Here is a 16,288-nt window from a genome sequence, read left to right as displayed (position 1 = left end):
GCTGCAGCCCCGCTGTGGTCCCGATGTTTGTGGTAGCAAATGATGTCACTGGAAGTTTCCTGACCGCTGCAGCCAATCAGAGACTGCAGCGTCACTGTTTGGAATTCCTGGTGCCTAGGATGTGAGCACTGATGCCAGGAGAACAAGTGGTGACTCTGCAACTTCTGATTGACTGCTGCGGTCAGGTGACTTCTGCTGACATCATCTGCCACAACAAACACTGGGACCATGGTGGAGCTATAGATCTGTATCATGGCGACAGAGGAGGGGTAAGTACTAAACATTTCTTATTTTTAGCACAGTTTATGGTGCAGGGGGATTGTTGTCTGGTAACCAGACAACCCCTTTAAGATTCGTAAGGTGCTGTGTGTAAATGTAAGCACTCCATCATCTGGCAATTAAGCCTTCCATCTAGACTTTTGCGCCTCAGCTCTGCACCATGTGACTGCGATTACAATTAAATCACAATAGCAAGGAATCGCCACATGTAAAGACATCACACCATTTTTTTTCAAAGTTAGAATGGTTCAGTTCTGCGCTAGGGGGTCTTAGGAAGACTCTGAAGCTTCAACCACTTTTCCGAACATATTTGTATGGCAAAGGCTCTTCATAAATAGCGTTCAGCCTGAATACCATATTTTTCAATATATTTTCATCACAAAGGTTAGCCTAGGCCCCCTGCACACCGGCGGAAATTCCCAGGCGGGATTTCTTGCAGAATTTCTGCCCGTTCACGCTGCCATAGGATTGCATGCATGCACGCAATCCAATCCACACAGCCATGATTTGTCCACGTGAAAACACTCACGGAAAACAAATCGCGGCATGTTTTATTTCGACCTGCACAGATATGTCAGTAGTGATGGGCTGGTTCCGCTCTGCGCATGCGCTGGCTGGGCGGCAGCCCATCACAGAGCAGAGAAGATGCCAGGAGCGGGAGAGCCACAGATGTCTGCAGGGGCACGGGTCTGCATCCCGCTGCGAGAATTCTTGCAGCAGTATCCGACCCAGCTGTCTGCAGGCAGCCATAAGCACACTGATAAATTAGTTCATATGTGTTTATAATTATTTAGCCCATTATTACTACTTACAAGCCTTCTTCAGCCATAGCACAAGCCAGTTTCCCAGACTGACAGCTACATCCCATTGCATCATGCTTCATGCCTAGAACATGACCTAAGTCGTGTATGAAGGTGGCAGAGCTGACCACCAGCTTATCACGGTCCATCTGCAGAAAGGATATAACAACAGACATGCAGAATAATGAGATGCTAAAGACAGGTCTCAACTACAAGAATGGGCTGTATTGCAGGATACCAATATGGTGTAATTCCTACCATAGAAATGAATGCTGAGTTATCCGGGTCACATGCCCCACCCCAATGTGCCAGTCCAGATGATGACATTCTGCTCTCTCTCCTAAAACGGACATAAGATATTATAGTTTATTACTCTTCAAAATTAATTATTTTTAATTGTGTAATCAATTAAAATTGTGCAATCCACGTGTAATGTGTTCTCTAACTTACATTTTCCTTTACATGAGCATAGATTTGAATGGTGTAGTTTGTGCAGGGAGTGAAATGCACACAGATTTCTTGCTGGTGACTTCTTGGCTATGTAAGCCGTGGCAAGGCGTGTAAAGGGTTAATGCTGTGTGATGTGGTACTATATGCCTGCAATGCTATTTGTGGCCACTAGAGGCCACTGTTTTATTGCTGATTAACATGCCTGTTTATAATGTACAGGGTGGTGGCGCTCACTCTCCTAAGTAAACAAGTTTTAGGGAATTACCTATAATCATGCAATTAGTTGGAGGACTAAAAGTTGTATAGTCTAGAACCCAGCATGTGAGGCCTATAGTTGAGCAAGCTTACAAAAGAGTGAGGCCTGCACTGAGTCTCAGTGAAGTGCAGAGAGCCAATAGTCATCACCAAGGTCCAGTACTGCTGCATTTTGACATAACGATTATCGTTAAAAAAATCATTAAAACGAGTGAAAGTGAACAATAAATGTGAGCAAATGACAATGAGAATCGTGCACTTTTCATTCATCGTGCAGTTTCAGCAGAACTAAAAATCATGGTTGAATCATTCACTTGTCATTGGCTTTAAACACTGCCGACTCAGTGTGTGACATAGGAATGTGGGTCGGGAAGGGTAACATCACTCCTTAGGGAGAGCACCTAGAAAGTGAGTAAGGGGATTTATAAGGCCCACCTTGCTCCTATGGGTAATATGCAAATAAGGGAGATGGAATAATACCTCTGCAGCGCCACCTATTAGATGGCAGCTTACCATACCACCATGAAAAGCTATTTAAGTGTGTTGCCTCTGTTATGCAGATGAGAAACCATCAGGCCTTGATGACTAAATGTAGTGGCCCAGAGTTTGGAGTCCCCTTCAGCACCCTAAAATACATGTTTGTCCTGTGCACTGTCCTGTATGTGGTATGCATCAGATTTATGTGTATTGGGTGTCTGCCAGCATGAATGGGTTAATGTCTGCTCTTGTCTGGAAAATGTATTGTTTTGTCTTGTGTGTCATATAAAAGTGTAGTCATGTGGGAGCCCAGTAGTGAGAGTTCTAGGGGTTCCAGCCTCAGAAAGGAGAAGCTAGTGATTTCCAGAGAGGAGAGCTAGCAAGAGAAGGGAAACATGGAGGAGGCCGAGAGGTGGTCTGCTGTTCCCGCTTGGGCCTATCCTTCCCAAGACACTTCACATCATGACTAGCTACAAAGCCTGCATGAGCCCAGACCCAGGAAAACCGTGTAAGAACCGCGTGTGTCCGGAGAAATGGAGAAACCGCCAGAGAGTGAGAAAGCCAGTGAGTGACTGACGGGAGAGAGATTGAGAGTTACCGGGAAAGTGAGTTCCTGCAGATAACTATTACTGTAGATGTACAAATACCCCGTGAATCCTCGCTGCTTCACCACTGTAAGAACTGCTGTATTGTTATTTGTTATCATCGTTTAACCCTTTCCAATCCACTGTCTGACGTCTAAAGACATTCTGATTGAAGGCTGTACAGCTCCGATGTCGGAAGACGTCCAGCAGGGTATTCTCACTGTAGATTACTGGCCGCTCTGTTGTCGGGGGCCTCTCCAGCATGTCCCATACTGCAGTACTGGCCCTATCCAGCAGATGGTGCCATTGTATAATGGCAGAAAAAGAAAGCCCCCTAGGAAACCCTGAATCCAAAATTGGATTGCAAAGTAAACAGAGAGAACCGAACATTCCCAGTTCTCGTTCAGAAAAGACACTCTGTGCACATGGACTACTTTATTCCATCTGAAAGATTCACCACAGAGGATGGAACGTTGGCGTCACGAGTGACAAACAGGACTACAGGTAACAACAGTTACCCATTTTGTGATCTCCCCCAGTAGTAACGGGGTCAGGTCCCGAGCTACCCTTAGTGAGGAGGTTATCTCTCTACCCTACTTACTCCTCAGCTGAGGGCCTGCTCCTCAGATGCTGCATAAACGTGAGTTAAGGCTCCCACACACTTGCCTTTTTTTAACGTTGTACTTTTTTAACGCAAATATCAATGGGAATATCTAATGTTAAAAACGCATCGCACAAAAATCACACATTAGAAAGTCCCATTGACATTTGCGTAAAAAAAATGCAGCGTTAAGAAAAACACAAGTGTGTGGGAGTCCTTAGGCTCTTTAACACAAGTGTAAGTCCATTGTGTATCACGTGTATTTTTTACGCGCTTAATACGCAGTGACTAGAGCCCATTGATTTCTAGGGGTTTATTCACAGCTGCGTATTTTCCCACAACTTTCCGTCAGACGCAGCACCTTCTACCTTGGTGTGTATTGCACGCTGAAATTGCCCATTGATTTTTGTAAATATGCACAAAATATTCAGGAAATATGTGCATAAAAACTGTCAACAGTCAAATACGCACAAGGAAACAGCGTATTTTGGTCCGTTTAAACGTTGCATATTCAGAGACCGAAATACGCAAAGACCCGTGTGAAAGAGCTCTGCTGTCTCCTGACCTTTCTTGGGGTGCACTACATGCAACATTACAGTTGGGGACAGTACAGTCAGAAGACCCTTATATTTCACTATAACACATGGCAGGAAACAGAGGTGTCTCAGCTTGTATTAGAGACTGCTGGTCTACCCCTTGTAGGATCTCAGCTACTGCCCCCTTGTGGTACAGTTCATGTCCATTCAGTTTTACTATTTCATCCGACACAGGTATGCTTCTTATTCTGACTCACAAGGACAATCCCACGGCATCATAAGACATTCGACTATCCAGGGACTTCTTTTTCCACTCCAAGAACTCTGAAAGGATCTCATTGGCCAGCTCTCTTTCTGTGTTAATGAGGTTCCCATTGGACCAGATTTCTAGCCCCACCAGGACTATCTGTGTGTTCAAAGCCTGGAAGACCTAAGGAGGGATGAAAAAAAGACTTTTAGAATGTGTCCTGTGCACTTCAGATACTAGATATGTATGATAGGAAGGAAAATGGACTAAAGGGGTTCTCTGGGACTTAAATATTTACAACCTAGATAATCAATATCAGATCAATGAGGGGTCCAACTTCCAGCACCTCTACCAATCAGCTGTTCGATGGGATGGTGGTTGAAATATAATCCCTACTTCGAAAATCATCCCTAGCTGCAGATAAAAAAAAAATCTTAACTCACCTAGAAGCTCTGTCTAGCTCTTCTCTTCGTCCCCAGCAGCCTTCTTCAGTCTTTTTGGTGGCTGGGGATTGAAAAATCCTCGCCTCCTTAAAGCGCTGCCTCTGAATGGTCACAGAGCTCGACCAATCAGAGGCAGCGTTCTTAGGAACCAGGGATTTTTCAATCTCCGGCCACCAGAAAGACAGAAGAAGACTGCCGGGGATCTGGGAGAAGAGCTGGACAGCGCTTCTGGGTGAGTTAAGATTTTTCTTTTTCTGAAGCTAGGGATGAATTTCCGTATAGGGCTTATATTTTTTAAGCCCCCCCACCCTTCCCCCCACGAAAATCATCGCTGCAGCGGTTGCCTTCATACCATTGCTTTCAATGGGGCATCAGCAGTGCCGGCCTCATTGAAAGCAATGGGATAGCACAGCTGTGGCAGGGTGATTCTTTCATCCCTGAGGGGCGTCCCATCATCACTGAACACTGTGTCAGTGCTGTCACAGTGTTCAGTAATGAGGGAACTTTCGTGGAGCAGCTGCTGCTGCTTCATATGCCGCTGCGCATATGAAACTTTGCCCCTTCACGTGTTTTTCGCTTATGTGAGGAGCACATTTTTTTAGCGCACATAGGCCTTAGGGTGCATTCACACTTCAGTTGGGGCTGTCAGTTATAATTCCATCACTTTCTTCCATTTTTCGTGCTGAGAAACTGAATTAAAATGGAAATAATAACCTCTTCATGTTTTTCCCCATTGATATCAATGGGTTTAAAAATAAATGGAAACAAGCAGAAAGCTTTCAGTTTACTTCAATTCCATTGGGTGTAGAACATTGCGGACTGCGCTATTTGTTCAGATAAAAATATGGAAGCTTAAGGGAATGGAAGCTAACTGAAAACCTTCTGTCTGTTTCTGTTTTGTTTCTCTACTTCTAAGGGGGATTTTAATTTTAATTGTGGAATCTGCAATCACCATTCTAGCAAAATGCGGGCATTGAAAGGCATGTAGTTTCAATTTTTCCTTCACACTTGTGGATACCAATTGCGTATTCTGCGAGCAGAAGAAAAATCGCAGCATGCTCTATTTTGCCACGGACTCTGTGCGGACGGCCTCCCTTGAGGTCTGTGCCTCAGTCCATATGTAGTTAACATTGTGTATGGGCTGTGGGTACCCGCGTTATCGATAAGCGATGGAATGTAAAATACAAATAATTAAAAAAAAAGAGCTGTACTGCGCATGACCGCATGCGAGCCTAGGCGGCCATATGCAATACAGGTTAGTCCTGTACGCAGGGCCACCAGGCAGGCTCACAGCCAGAATCTACAGTGGGCCTCCTACATGCGGAATTCCATCCAGTCATGTGAGCCTGACCTAAAAGTGGAAGAGAGACATGGAATTATAACTGGGAGCCTTAACTAAAGCACAAATGCAGCCTAAATGATGTATTTATACAAAAATTTGCCTACAAGCCCACACATACACAAATAAAACAACAGAAATGTGAATGAAACTCTGAATGATAAAATAGGCTGCCACTCTTGTAGTAGGATGAGTACAAGAGAAGAAATGCAATGTATTTTCAAACTTGCCATCATACATACATTCATACCTGTATATAAACTGTTGCATGAAGTTATGCATTTACGATGTGGATGTCAATGAATATAGTATAAGGGATTAATTAAAACAAAATTATGCAAACGTAAAGCTGAACTCTTAATACATGAATTGACATACAACAGCCAGGATGACATGAAAGATAGAACTCTTCAAGTTTTTATTGCACCTTACAGATATTCAGTGTGGGCACTAGATGACCTAAAACAATGTATCTGCGTTGCAGTGGAATCAATAACAGAGGATAAACTGGGCAGTTTCTGGGCACAACTGGACTAACGACTTGACACATCAAACATATGTAAGGTGCAATAAAAAGTTGAAGAGTTCTATCTTTTCATGTCATTCTGGCTGTTCATGTATGAAGATATCAACTTTCACATTTCACCATTCTTTTTGAATCACCCTGTACTTTACATATATTCCTGACATCTACACCAGGGGCGTAACTATAGGGGGTGCAGGGGGTGCGGTTGCACCTGGGCCCAGGAGCCTTAGGGGGCCAATAAGGCCTCTCCTCTCCACATAGGGAGCCCGGTACTATGAATAAAGCATTATAGTTTGGGGCCCTGTTACAGATTTTGCATTGGCTCCCAGAAGCTTCAAGTTATGCCTCTGTACAGCATGTTGTAGGTATGGGTACGGGTACAGATACAGATAGAGGGGGGCCCTAGCTCACCTTTTGCATCAGGGCCCCTGAGCCTTTAGTTACGCCCCTGATCTACACAGTTTGTTTGTGTGTGTTATTTGAACATTGAGATTTGCAACCAGATCATAATACAGGAAATGTCTTCATCCATCATACTTACAGTATTGACATGGTTAATGAGCTCAAGCATGCTCTCAATCAGAGACGTGGTATTTTCATCATGGAATTGGTACTGCAAAGACAATACATTGCCATATATATACATATTTAAGAAGTGAATTCAATAATACATGTCCCAAAATAATACCACTATATACTTAAATACATGCACTATGTTCCCTTCTAGATTGTAAGCCCTCGTGAGCGGAGTCCTCTCTTCTTCTGTACCTGTTTGACACTCATTTGCTTCATGCTTATTGTTCCTGTTTCTGCCTTATTTTGTACTTATTCCCCCTTCATATGTACAGTACCCTGGAAATAACAGTGCTAGATTACTACTAATAAAATAATAATGCACTGGGAATGGAAGATACACACTAGGGATAAAGTTAACAATTTTATAGGTATCTACTGCCCTCTGCTGGCAGTTTTTCCGTATGCCAACATGATATTTTATAGCTCATGACTGCATAGAATTCATACATTTTATTCTGGGAAAGTAATTATTGCCATAAATCAAATAAATGTGCAGCCGTACAATATTCAGAACGGTACAATAAGCTGTCTTAACCTCTTAGTCGAAATTCTGCTCTGCTAGACTGATTCTGTCAACTAAAAGGGGTTTTATTGTACATGGGACTTAGAGCACCTGTCATGAGATAGGGGCTGACACTGGAAGCAAAGCCAGCACTATTTGTTTGGAGCACCAGGATTTGGTTTCCATGGCTGGACAGCTGCAACACCAGTTGGTCAATGTCCAACAGGACGTCTCAACAGCCATGCTCCAAAGTCCACTGAAAAGCCTTGGAAGAGGAGAGGAGCAAGAAAGACAAACTCCATATTTGTGTTCATGATTTTAGAATTACAATTATTGGCAGCAATGTTTGGCCATGTATTACATGTTATCTTATTATTTACATACAGTATTTAGCATCAGTATGCAATGTGCAGAATATGTGTAGCATCAGTCACACGTTGGACTCAGTGGTAACAGAGACAAGTGTGTAGCTCTGGTGTCATATACTGTCATTGCTCTCTATCATGTAACTGCTGTAACTATACACTATATAGGCAAAATACCTGTAAATAAGAAACCACCATAAACAACTCCAAGTATGCTGTTTTCCGGTCATGTGTTTCCTGCAAAAAAAAATAAAACTTAGGATAATAAAAAGTTACAACTTGAGATGAGGGAACTTTCAAAAAAACATTGAATTTCCAGATGGGGGAGAAATTTAACTGCAGAGGGATCAGCCCTATTCTCATTTGCACAAGTAAAGACTAGAAGCAATGGGATGATGTGAGGGTATATGTATATATTGCCATATGTTCTTTATGTTTTTATACCTGTATGCAAGTTCTATTCAAAGTTAAAATGAGAAAAACTTATATGTCGCCTTACATCAGATATTCCAAAAGTTTGCAAGGCTGAGAGAGATGTGTCCAGAAATTCAGAGATAATACAGAACCGAACACGAAGGCCACGTGCTTGGCTGTTTTCCCAGAGGCGCTGTATCAAGATAACGACTGTTCAACTACGTATATAACTTTCACTGTCTCAGGCCGGAAATCCGGACTTAACATATATGGTTATGCGGTGAATTTGAGCCAATGAGCCCATCACCCATTCCTAGTGATGAGACCAAAGGTTATAAGGCCCCATGTAATCTGTAATAAAGTGCGCAGTCATGTCCCCGTGTGAGGAACTATACCAGACCTCCGTGTGTGGTGTCTCTTCTTTACCGCCGGCAGCGGGGCATTGGGGTGGGCCTGATTTGTGCTGTACGCAGAAATTACCCTGACAATGAAACTAAAAGGGAGGAGACACAAATTAGATATTAGAAAAACTTTCTGACAGTGAGGGTGATCAATGAGTGGAACAGGTTACCACGGGAGGTGGTGAGTTCTCCATCAATGTAGGTATTCAAACGAAGGCTGGACAAATATCTGTCTGGGATGGTTTAGTGAATCCTGCACTGAGCAGGGGGTTGGACGCGATGACCCTGGAGGTCCCTTCCAACTCTACCATTCTATGATTCTAAATATTTGAGGAAGTTATTATGGTATATTGTGCCAGTCTTGTGCCATTTATGCCAGTCTTGCAAATTACTTAGAAATAATCTTGCAGCAGTTTCTGCTCTGCAACAGTGAGGCACCGGACTGTAGTAATCAGACCGCATAATTCCTGCATGTCCTCACTCGCTATGGCGAGAATATTCCAACTCGACAATCATGAGAGAGGAACAGACAAGCTTAAAGGGTATTCCTATCTGGGACATTTATGGCATATCCACAGGGTAGAAGTGGGATGTACATCTATCTTGAGAGCAGGGGTCCATTGATCCCCATCTTACAGCCGCTATCAATGAAGGGGTGGCTGCACATGCAAAGCTCTCGACATTTACTTCTATGGGAGTTACAAAGATAACCAAGTCTGCCTGCTCTGCTACTGTGTTTTTGGAGCTCCCATAGAAGAGGTGGGACCTGCATCTATCATAAATTTATAGAAGTCCCAAATGGGAACTTTTCACATAGGACAGAACTGTCCGCAGGACGTAGCACAGATGTGGATTTTGTCAATTTGTAGGGAATTCGTTGCGTTTTTAACTGCAGAATGCATTCTGCATCTTGCGGTATTTCTTGAGTTTTTTTACACAGACTTTTATTGCCAAATTACATTTCCTGTATGTTATATTCTGCAAGATGTCCTTAATTCCGAAGCCGAAACCTTTTCCGCTGTGGAATCTACTATTGCGGTTTTGAAGTAAAGATGCGCAGGTGTGGGTTTTTGAAACCCCATAGGGATAACATTGTGACGCAGAAATGTCCGTGCGGACTAATTCCATCCCTTATGAAAGGCCCCTTAAACTATACGGTTGTGAACTGTGTGATTTGAAAGCCAAGTAGCAACAATGGAGGATGCAGGTGGTAGAAAGAATAATTCATGTGGGGACTACATATTTGGTTAATGCAATAAGGCATAGAGCACGGCTGTGAAGCAGTAAGTAGGACTAGAGATGCTATGTTGAGTCTTGGAAGTCTATGTATTACTTTCAGAAACTTTGCTGCCTCCTGTCAATGTCTAGGCTCTAGGGAACAACTAGTATCGGCATGCATGGAGAGGCGGAGGTGAGGTTGGGATTTGTAGTCCTACCAGATATCTGAAAGACTCAAGGATGACAATGGGTTAGCCATCTAATTGCAAAAAGTATTCTTCCATCCATTGTGATGCCTGGGCTGCAGGGAGGACTCCTCCGTTATGACAGTAATATCACATGACCGAGCCATTCAATAGCTTTTGCAGTTGGATAAATCACTGTATGCCTCGAGTTCTTTCATTTCCAGTCAACTATGATGAAAGGCTCTGTACACGAGAAGGATAATATACTGTACCTTTGCAATATCCATGCTTGCTCCCACAGTTACCAGGCTGGATATGTTTAGGTCACATTTTAATTCCGGCTCAGAAGCTTCTATATTATACACGTGGTGCCTGAAATCCATCAGAGGTCCATCAGGCTCAATTATGTACATAAACTGATCGGTGTACATGGTTCCCCTATAGTGAGAAGACATAGGGAGAGTCAAATGTCTAACATGAACACCCATGAAATGCTTAACTATAGTATATCCCCATCACATATGTTTAAGCGTAGCTCCACTTATATAAAGATAAAATGCAATATGCAGCATCTTATTAGCACAACTCCAGTACATTTTTTCTATTTTCACTTTTTTTCTCAGTACTATCAAGTCATGCAGTATATAAAAAAATCATATTGCTACCTGGAAACCATCAGCGAGCAGGAAAGCTGCTGTTAGGGCCTTTCTTATTGTTATTACCCATTAACTGCATAAGGGCATATGTACTGTTCTGGATAGGTTATTCATTAACACATAATTACACACGGCAGTCCAGCTCAGTAGAACATGAATACCCAATATTACCATGACCCATTAGAAGCAGCCTGTCTGCTTGTTGATGGTTCCCATGGGAACTTTGTAATATACTGTGTAGAGTAATGAGCAATAAAGATAAAAGTATATTAAATGGTTCAATTTTCCAATTGTTGACTAAATTGTCAATATTAGTCAGAGGTGGAGCTTCATTTTATTATATCCTGCCCCTCCCACTGCTTACGTGAAGTAGTTGAAAACTGCCAAAGAAGATAGGTTTGGTTACCTAAGTCCAGAACAAATGTTTATAGCTGCTGCTGAGTGCGGATGATCTTCTATGTATCCTTGATAATAGCACATGGTCTAAAGGAAGGAGAAACAGAGTAATGTATAACTAGAACCAAAGTGTAAGACAATGTATAGGCACAGAAGTAGTATACCAAAAACTAGCCATCAAGGGTTTTTGCATGATTACAGAATGGAGTGCTTAGTTCCTGCTCTTGTTAGAGAAATTGCTCGTCTGAACATTCACTCTCCGTTAAAGGGGTTTTCCCATGACTTAAAATTACTTCCCAACCACTGTGTCCTTCGTAGTTGTTGACCAGGACATGTGACTATTGAAACCAATCACTGGCCACAGCAGTGATCTTCTATAGCCAGGGATTGGCTGCAGCAGTCACATGTCCTGGTCAACAGCAACCAGGAAGGACAGAGTGGTTGGCAAGCAACTTTAAGTCATGGAAAAAACCTTTAAAGGAGATGTCTCGAGGCAGCAGTGAAATATTTTTTTTGCCCAGTCCCCCTTCTTCAGCATACATTACTAAGTACCAATGTAAATGGCTTTTAAAGCCGGTTCCTACTTACAGTTCTGGCGTTTCATGAACTTATAAAAAGTTTCCCAAAGATGGCCGCCGCTTCTTCTCCCTGCGCTTGCTTCAGCCCGACGTGCTCGCTCCCGAGACGCCGGTCACGCTTCGTATTAGCAGGGAGCTGTCCAGTGCTGATCCTTTCCCCCTGCACAAGTAACCCAGGCTTCGTAATAGCAGGGAGCTGTCCAGTGCTGAATTCTCAGCAGAAGGTACTGTAATGCCTCCCTGCAATTCACTTTCCACTGTTTTAGATGAAATAGTTTTTTCACCTAAATATATATGTGTGTGTATATATGCGTGTACACATTTTATATATATATCTATATATATAGATAGATATATATAGTATACATGTGTATGAGTATACGCATACGCGTATTCGTGAGTGTATATACACACACACATTATATATATATATATATATATATATATATATATACACACACATACCCACACGTGTTTTTTTATATGCGTGTGTATATATGTGTATGTGTATATATATATATATATATATATATATATAATGTGTGTGTGTATATATGCGTGTACACATCTTTTATATATATATCTCTATATATCTATATATAGATATAGATATATAGAGAGATATATATATAGTATACGTGTGTACGAGTATACGCATACGCGTATTCGTGAGTGTATATATACACACACATTATATATATATACACACACATATATATATATACCCACACGTGTTTGTATATGTGTGTGTGTGTATATATATATATATATATATATATATATGTATGTGTGTGTGTGTGTGTGTGTCTGTCTGTGTATATATATATATATATATGTGTGTGTGTGTGTCTGTCTGTGTATATATATATATATATATATATATGTCTGTGTGTGTGTCTGTCTGTGTATATATATATATATATATATATATATATGTCTGTCTGTGTGTATATATATATATATATATATCTCTGTCTGTCTGTCTGTGTATATATATATGTCTGTCTGTCTGTGTGTGTGTGTGTCTGTCTGTCTGTCTATATATATGTCTGTCTGTCTATATATATGTCTGTCTGTGTGTGTGTGTCTGTCTGTGTGTGTGTCCCGGCGGCGGGAGGCTCGGGCAGCATCGGGGGCACGGCGGCGGGAGGCTCGGGCAGCATCGGGGGCAGCATCGGGGGGAGGCTCGGGCAGCATCGGGGGCATGGCGGCGGGAGGCTCGGGCAGCATCGGGGGCACGGCGGCGGGAGGCTCGGGCAGCATCGGGGGCACGGCGGCGGGAGGCTCGGGCAGCATCGGGGGCAGCATCGGGGGCATGGCGGCAGGCTCGGGGGCACGGCGGCAGGCTCGGGCAGCACGGCGGCAGGCTCGGGGGCACGGCGGTGGGCTCCGGGGCACGGCGGTGGGCTCAGGGGCCGGGCGGTGGGCTACGGGGCAGGGCGGTGGGCTACGGGGCAGGGCGGTAGGCTACGGGGCAGGGCGGTAGGCTACAGGGCAGGGCGGTAGGCTAACACATCACCCCCGACCCCTCACTTACATGGGCGGCTTCTAGGCAGGGCTTCTCGGCTGGGCTTCTCGTCTCCGCTCGGCTGGGCTTCTCGTCTCCGCTCGGCTGGGCTTCTCGGCTGGGCGGCTCTGCACCTTCCTCTAACAGAGGATGGTAGCAGAATGGCCGCTCCAGCGTGCTCCCGAGAGGTTACAGCTCTTCTGCGCATGCGCAGAAGAGCTGTAGCGTCTAACACACTGAAGCGGATCGTGCTGAGAGCAGAAGACCGGACTGCGCAAGCGCGTCTAAAAAAGCAAGCCGCCAGCGAATTTAGACGGAACCATGGAGACGAGGACGCTAGCAACGGAGCAGGTAAGTGGAATAACTTCTGTATGGCTCATATTTAATGCACGATGTACATTACAAAGTGCATTAATATGGCCATACGGAAGTGTATAACCCCACTTGGTTTCGCGAGACCACCCCTTTAAGGTATGTTCAAATGTAAAGGACTTTTCTGTTCCCCAAATCTGCAGCAAATATGCAGAGGATGAACAGCAAAATTATTTGTTGACTTTTTTCTCAGCATCGTACTGTAATGTGTTACAAATTTTTCTATGTCCTTGAAGTCTATGGGATGTACATAACTAAGTACGCTCACCCTTTAATATACAGTGACCACCCACACACAGCTACTTCTCTGGTAATGGGTATTGAGTACCTCTGTACTTGGGATCGGTGGGAATTTCAATGGTTGGTCTTGCACCAATCACACCTGAAGTTTATCCAGTATGTATGGCATATACAGTGGGGAAAAAAGTATTTAGTCAGATACCAATTGTACAAGTTCTCCCACTTAAAAAGATGAGAGAGGCCTGTAATTGACATCATAGGTAGACCTCAACTATGAGAGAGACAACATGAGAAAACACATCCAGAAAATCACATTGTCTGATTTTTAATGAATTTATTTGCACATTATGGTGGAAAATAAGTATTTGGTCAAAAACAAAAGTTCATCTCAATGCTTTGTTATATATCCTTTATTGGCAATGACAGAGGTCAAACGTTTTCTGTAAGTCCTCACAAGGTTGGCACACACTGTTGGTGGTATGTTGGCCCATTCCTCCATGCAGATCTCCTCAAGAGCAGTGATGTTTTGGGGCTGTCGCTGGGCAACATGGACTTTCAACTCCTTCCAAAGGTTTTCTATAGGGTTGAGATCTGGAGACTGGCTAGGCCACTCCAGGACCTTAAAATGCTTCTTACGAAGCCACTCCTTCATTGCCCTGGCGGTGTGCTTGGGATCATTTTCATGCTGAAAGACCCAACCACATTTCATCTTCAGTGCCCTTGCTGATAGAAGGAGGTTTGCACTCAAAATCTCATGATACATGGCCCTATTCATTCTTTCATGTGTACGGAGAACTTGTACAATTGGTATCTAACTAAATACTTTTTTTCCCCACTGTATAAGAGTATATATTGTATGTATTTTCAACAGAGACTTCAAAGCAAATGTATGAGATTAAAAAAAGAGTCAACTTTTCCTCCAGACACAGCACCATTGTCCATGGGCATTGTCTGGTATTGTACTTCAGTTCTATAAAAGTAACAATAGCACTTTCTGGAAAAAAGCGGACCATTTTTGTAGCCTTGTATAACCCTTTAAAAGTACTATGTGTGCTATTCACCAAATTTATATCATGCCATAAAACCTTTTTACAAAATCACCAGTTATTGGTTATATAAGTAAAAGTTGGAAACCACTTACAGGAATGTGAGGTTCATAGGAATATAACTGTTGGCTCTCATGTGAAAACACTCTGAAGTCTGGTGTCGTAAGCAACCTGTATTGAAAGCAGTAGTTCATATTTTTATTTTACGACACATAAACCACATGAAAAATAGTTCTGAAAATCTAAAAAGTTTGTATAAAAGGAAAAAACTGTGAGTCAGCTGGGGAACTTCGAGCACTAGTTGATGTCTGTATCTGTAACCCATACATTTCAATAGAAAATTGCTATGTAAGCACTTCGTTAATGGTTGGCAATGACACATTCTTGCCCATTATGGTGATCAAGGGGCAAGCTAATGACAAAACTACTGATCCAAAAAACAGAGAAGTGCCAATCATTAATGGTGAAGTGTCCATAGTGCTCTCACTCACTTTAGGTAACTCCTATTCATTTCAGTAAAGCGTGGCCACACATAAGACACTCTGAAGGTTAAGCATGGGAGCTGTCCATTCTGGTATTGGTGAAGGTTTGATCCGACTTGGTATAAGTCATTTTTGGGACAATCTCCTTAATCTGATTAGAATCGAGCACTGTCATGTTGACAGTTGATCCTGGGCTTTAAACCCATGCCATTATAAATGCACAGCACAGGTTTAAAGCACTGGTCCCTGCAGTCTAGTAGGAGCATGGTGGATGCCTGCTGTCAGACATTGCTAGAGACCCTTAGAAGAAGACCGAAGTAGTTTATAACCACAGCTGCCTTCTCTTTTGCAGCATGTATCGCATTCAATGAGCACTTCATAGGATACCCCAGTTATAGTGGAAAACTGCAAAATAAGAAAAACTAATTACATTATGAATGTCCCCCAGAGATCTTATGACATCATGGGAGACACATGTTATAAAATTTACAAAAATCTAGAATAAAACAAAGATAAATAAGAAAAAAAGAGAGAAAAACCCATGACCCATGCCAACCCACCCAAACTGTTGCCATCCTGTGATTCCAGACTATACAAGTTATATATCAAAATGACCCAAACAAAATTGGGAACCCATTCCTATACTTTATTTTACAATAAATATACCATTTTCAAAAATAAAGACCTATATATATTTTTTCGTTTTGTACACAAGACCACTTATAAAACATAAAAAAATAATCTCATTTGCTCAAAAGAAAAAAAATCCATTAACCCTTTCCAATCCAATTTGTATCTTGGTTTTCCTAGGAG

The 16,288-nt window shown here is 42.6% G+C and overlaps 1 protein-coding gene across 1 annotated transcript in view; it reads right to left on the bottom strand.

The window, feature by feature from the left end:
• Positions 1-16,288, bottom strand: part of LOC136610155 (disintegrin and metalloproteinase domain-containing protein 9-like) — a 56,723-nt gene that overhangs the window by 24,356 nt on the left and 16,079 nt on the right. Inside the window, exons 5-13 of the mRNA XM_066589403.1 lie at positions 15,089-15,164; positions 11,261-11,337; positions 10,983-11,087; positions 10,471-10,636; positions 8,158-8,217; positions 7,079-7,150; positions 4,240-4,412; positions 1,338-1,419; positions 1,092-1,228 (exon numbers count right to left, since the gene is read on the bottom strand). Coding sequence (XP_066445500.1) covers positions 1,092-1,228; positions 1,338-1,419; positions 4,240-4,412; positions 7,079-7,150; positions 8,158-8,217; positions 10,471-10,636; positions 10,983-11,087; positions 11,261-11,337; positions 15,089-15,164 — 948 coding nt within the window. The remainder of the gene's footprint in view (positions 1-1,091; positions 1,229-1,337; positions 1,420-4,239; positions 4,413-7,078; positions 7,151-8,157; positions 8,218-10,470; positions 10,637-10,982; positions 11,088-11,260; positions 11,338-15,088; positions 15,165-16,288) is intronic.

This window comes from Eleutherodactylus coqui, chromosome 2 (assembly GCF_035609145.1).
Source record: "Eleutherodactylus coqui strain aEleCoq1 chromosome 2, aEleCoq1.hap1, whole genome shotgun sequence".
In the NCBI taxonomy this organism is placed as follows: domain Eukaryota; kingdom Metazoa; phylum Chordata; class Amphibia; order Anura; family Eleutherodactylidae; genus Eleutherodactylus; species Eleutherodactylus coqui.
This window is presented reverse-complemented; position numbering and strand designations above follow the sequence as displayed.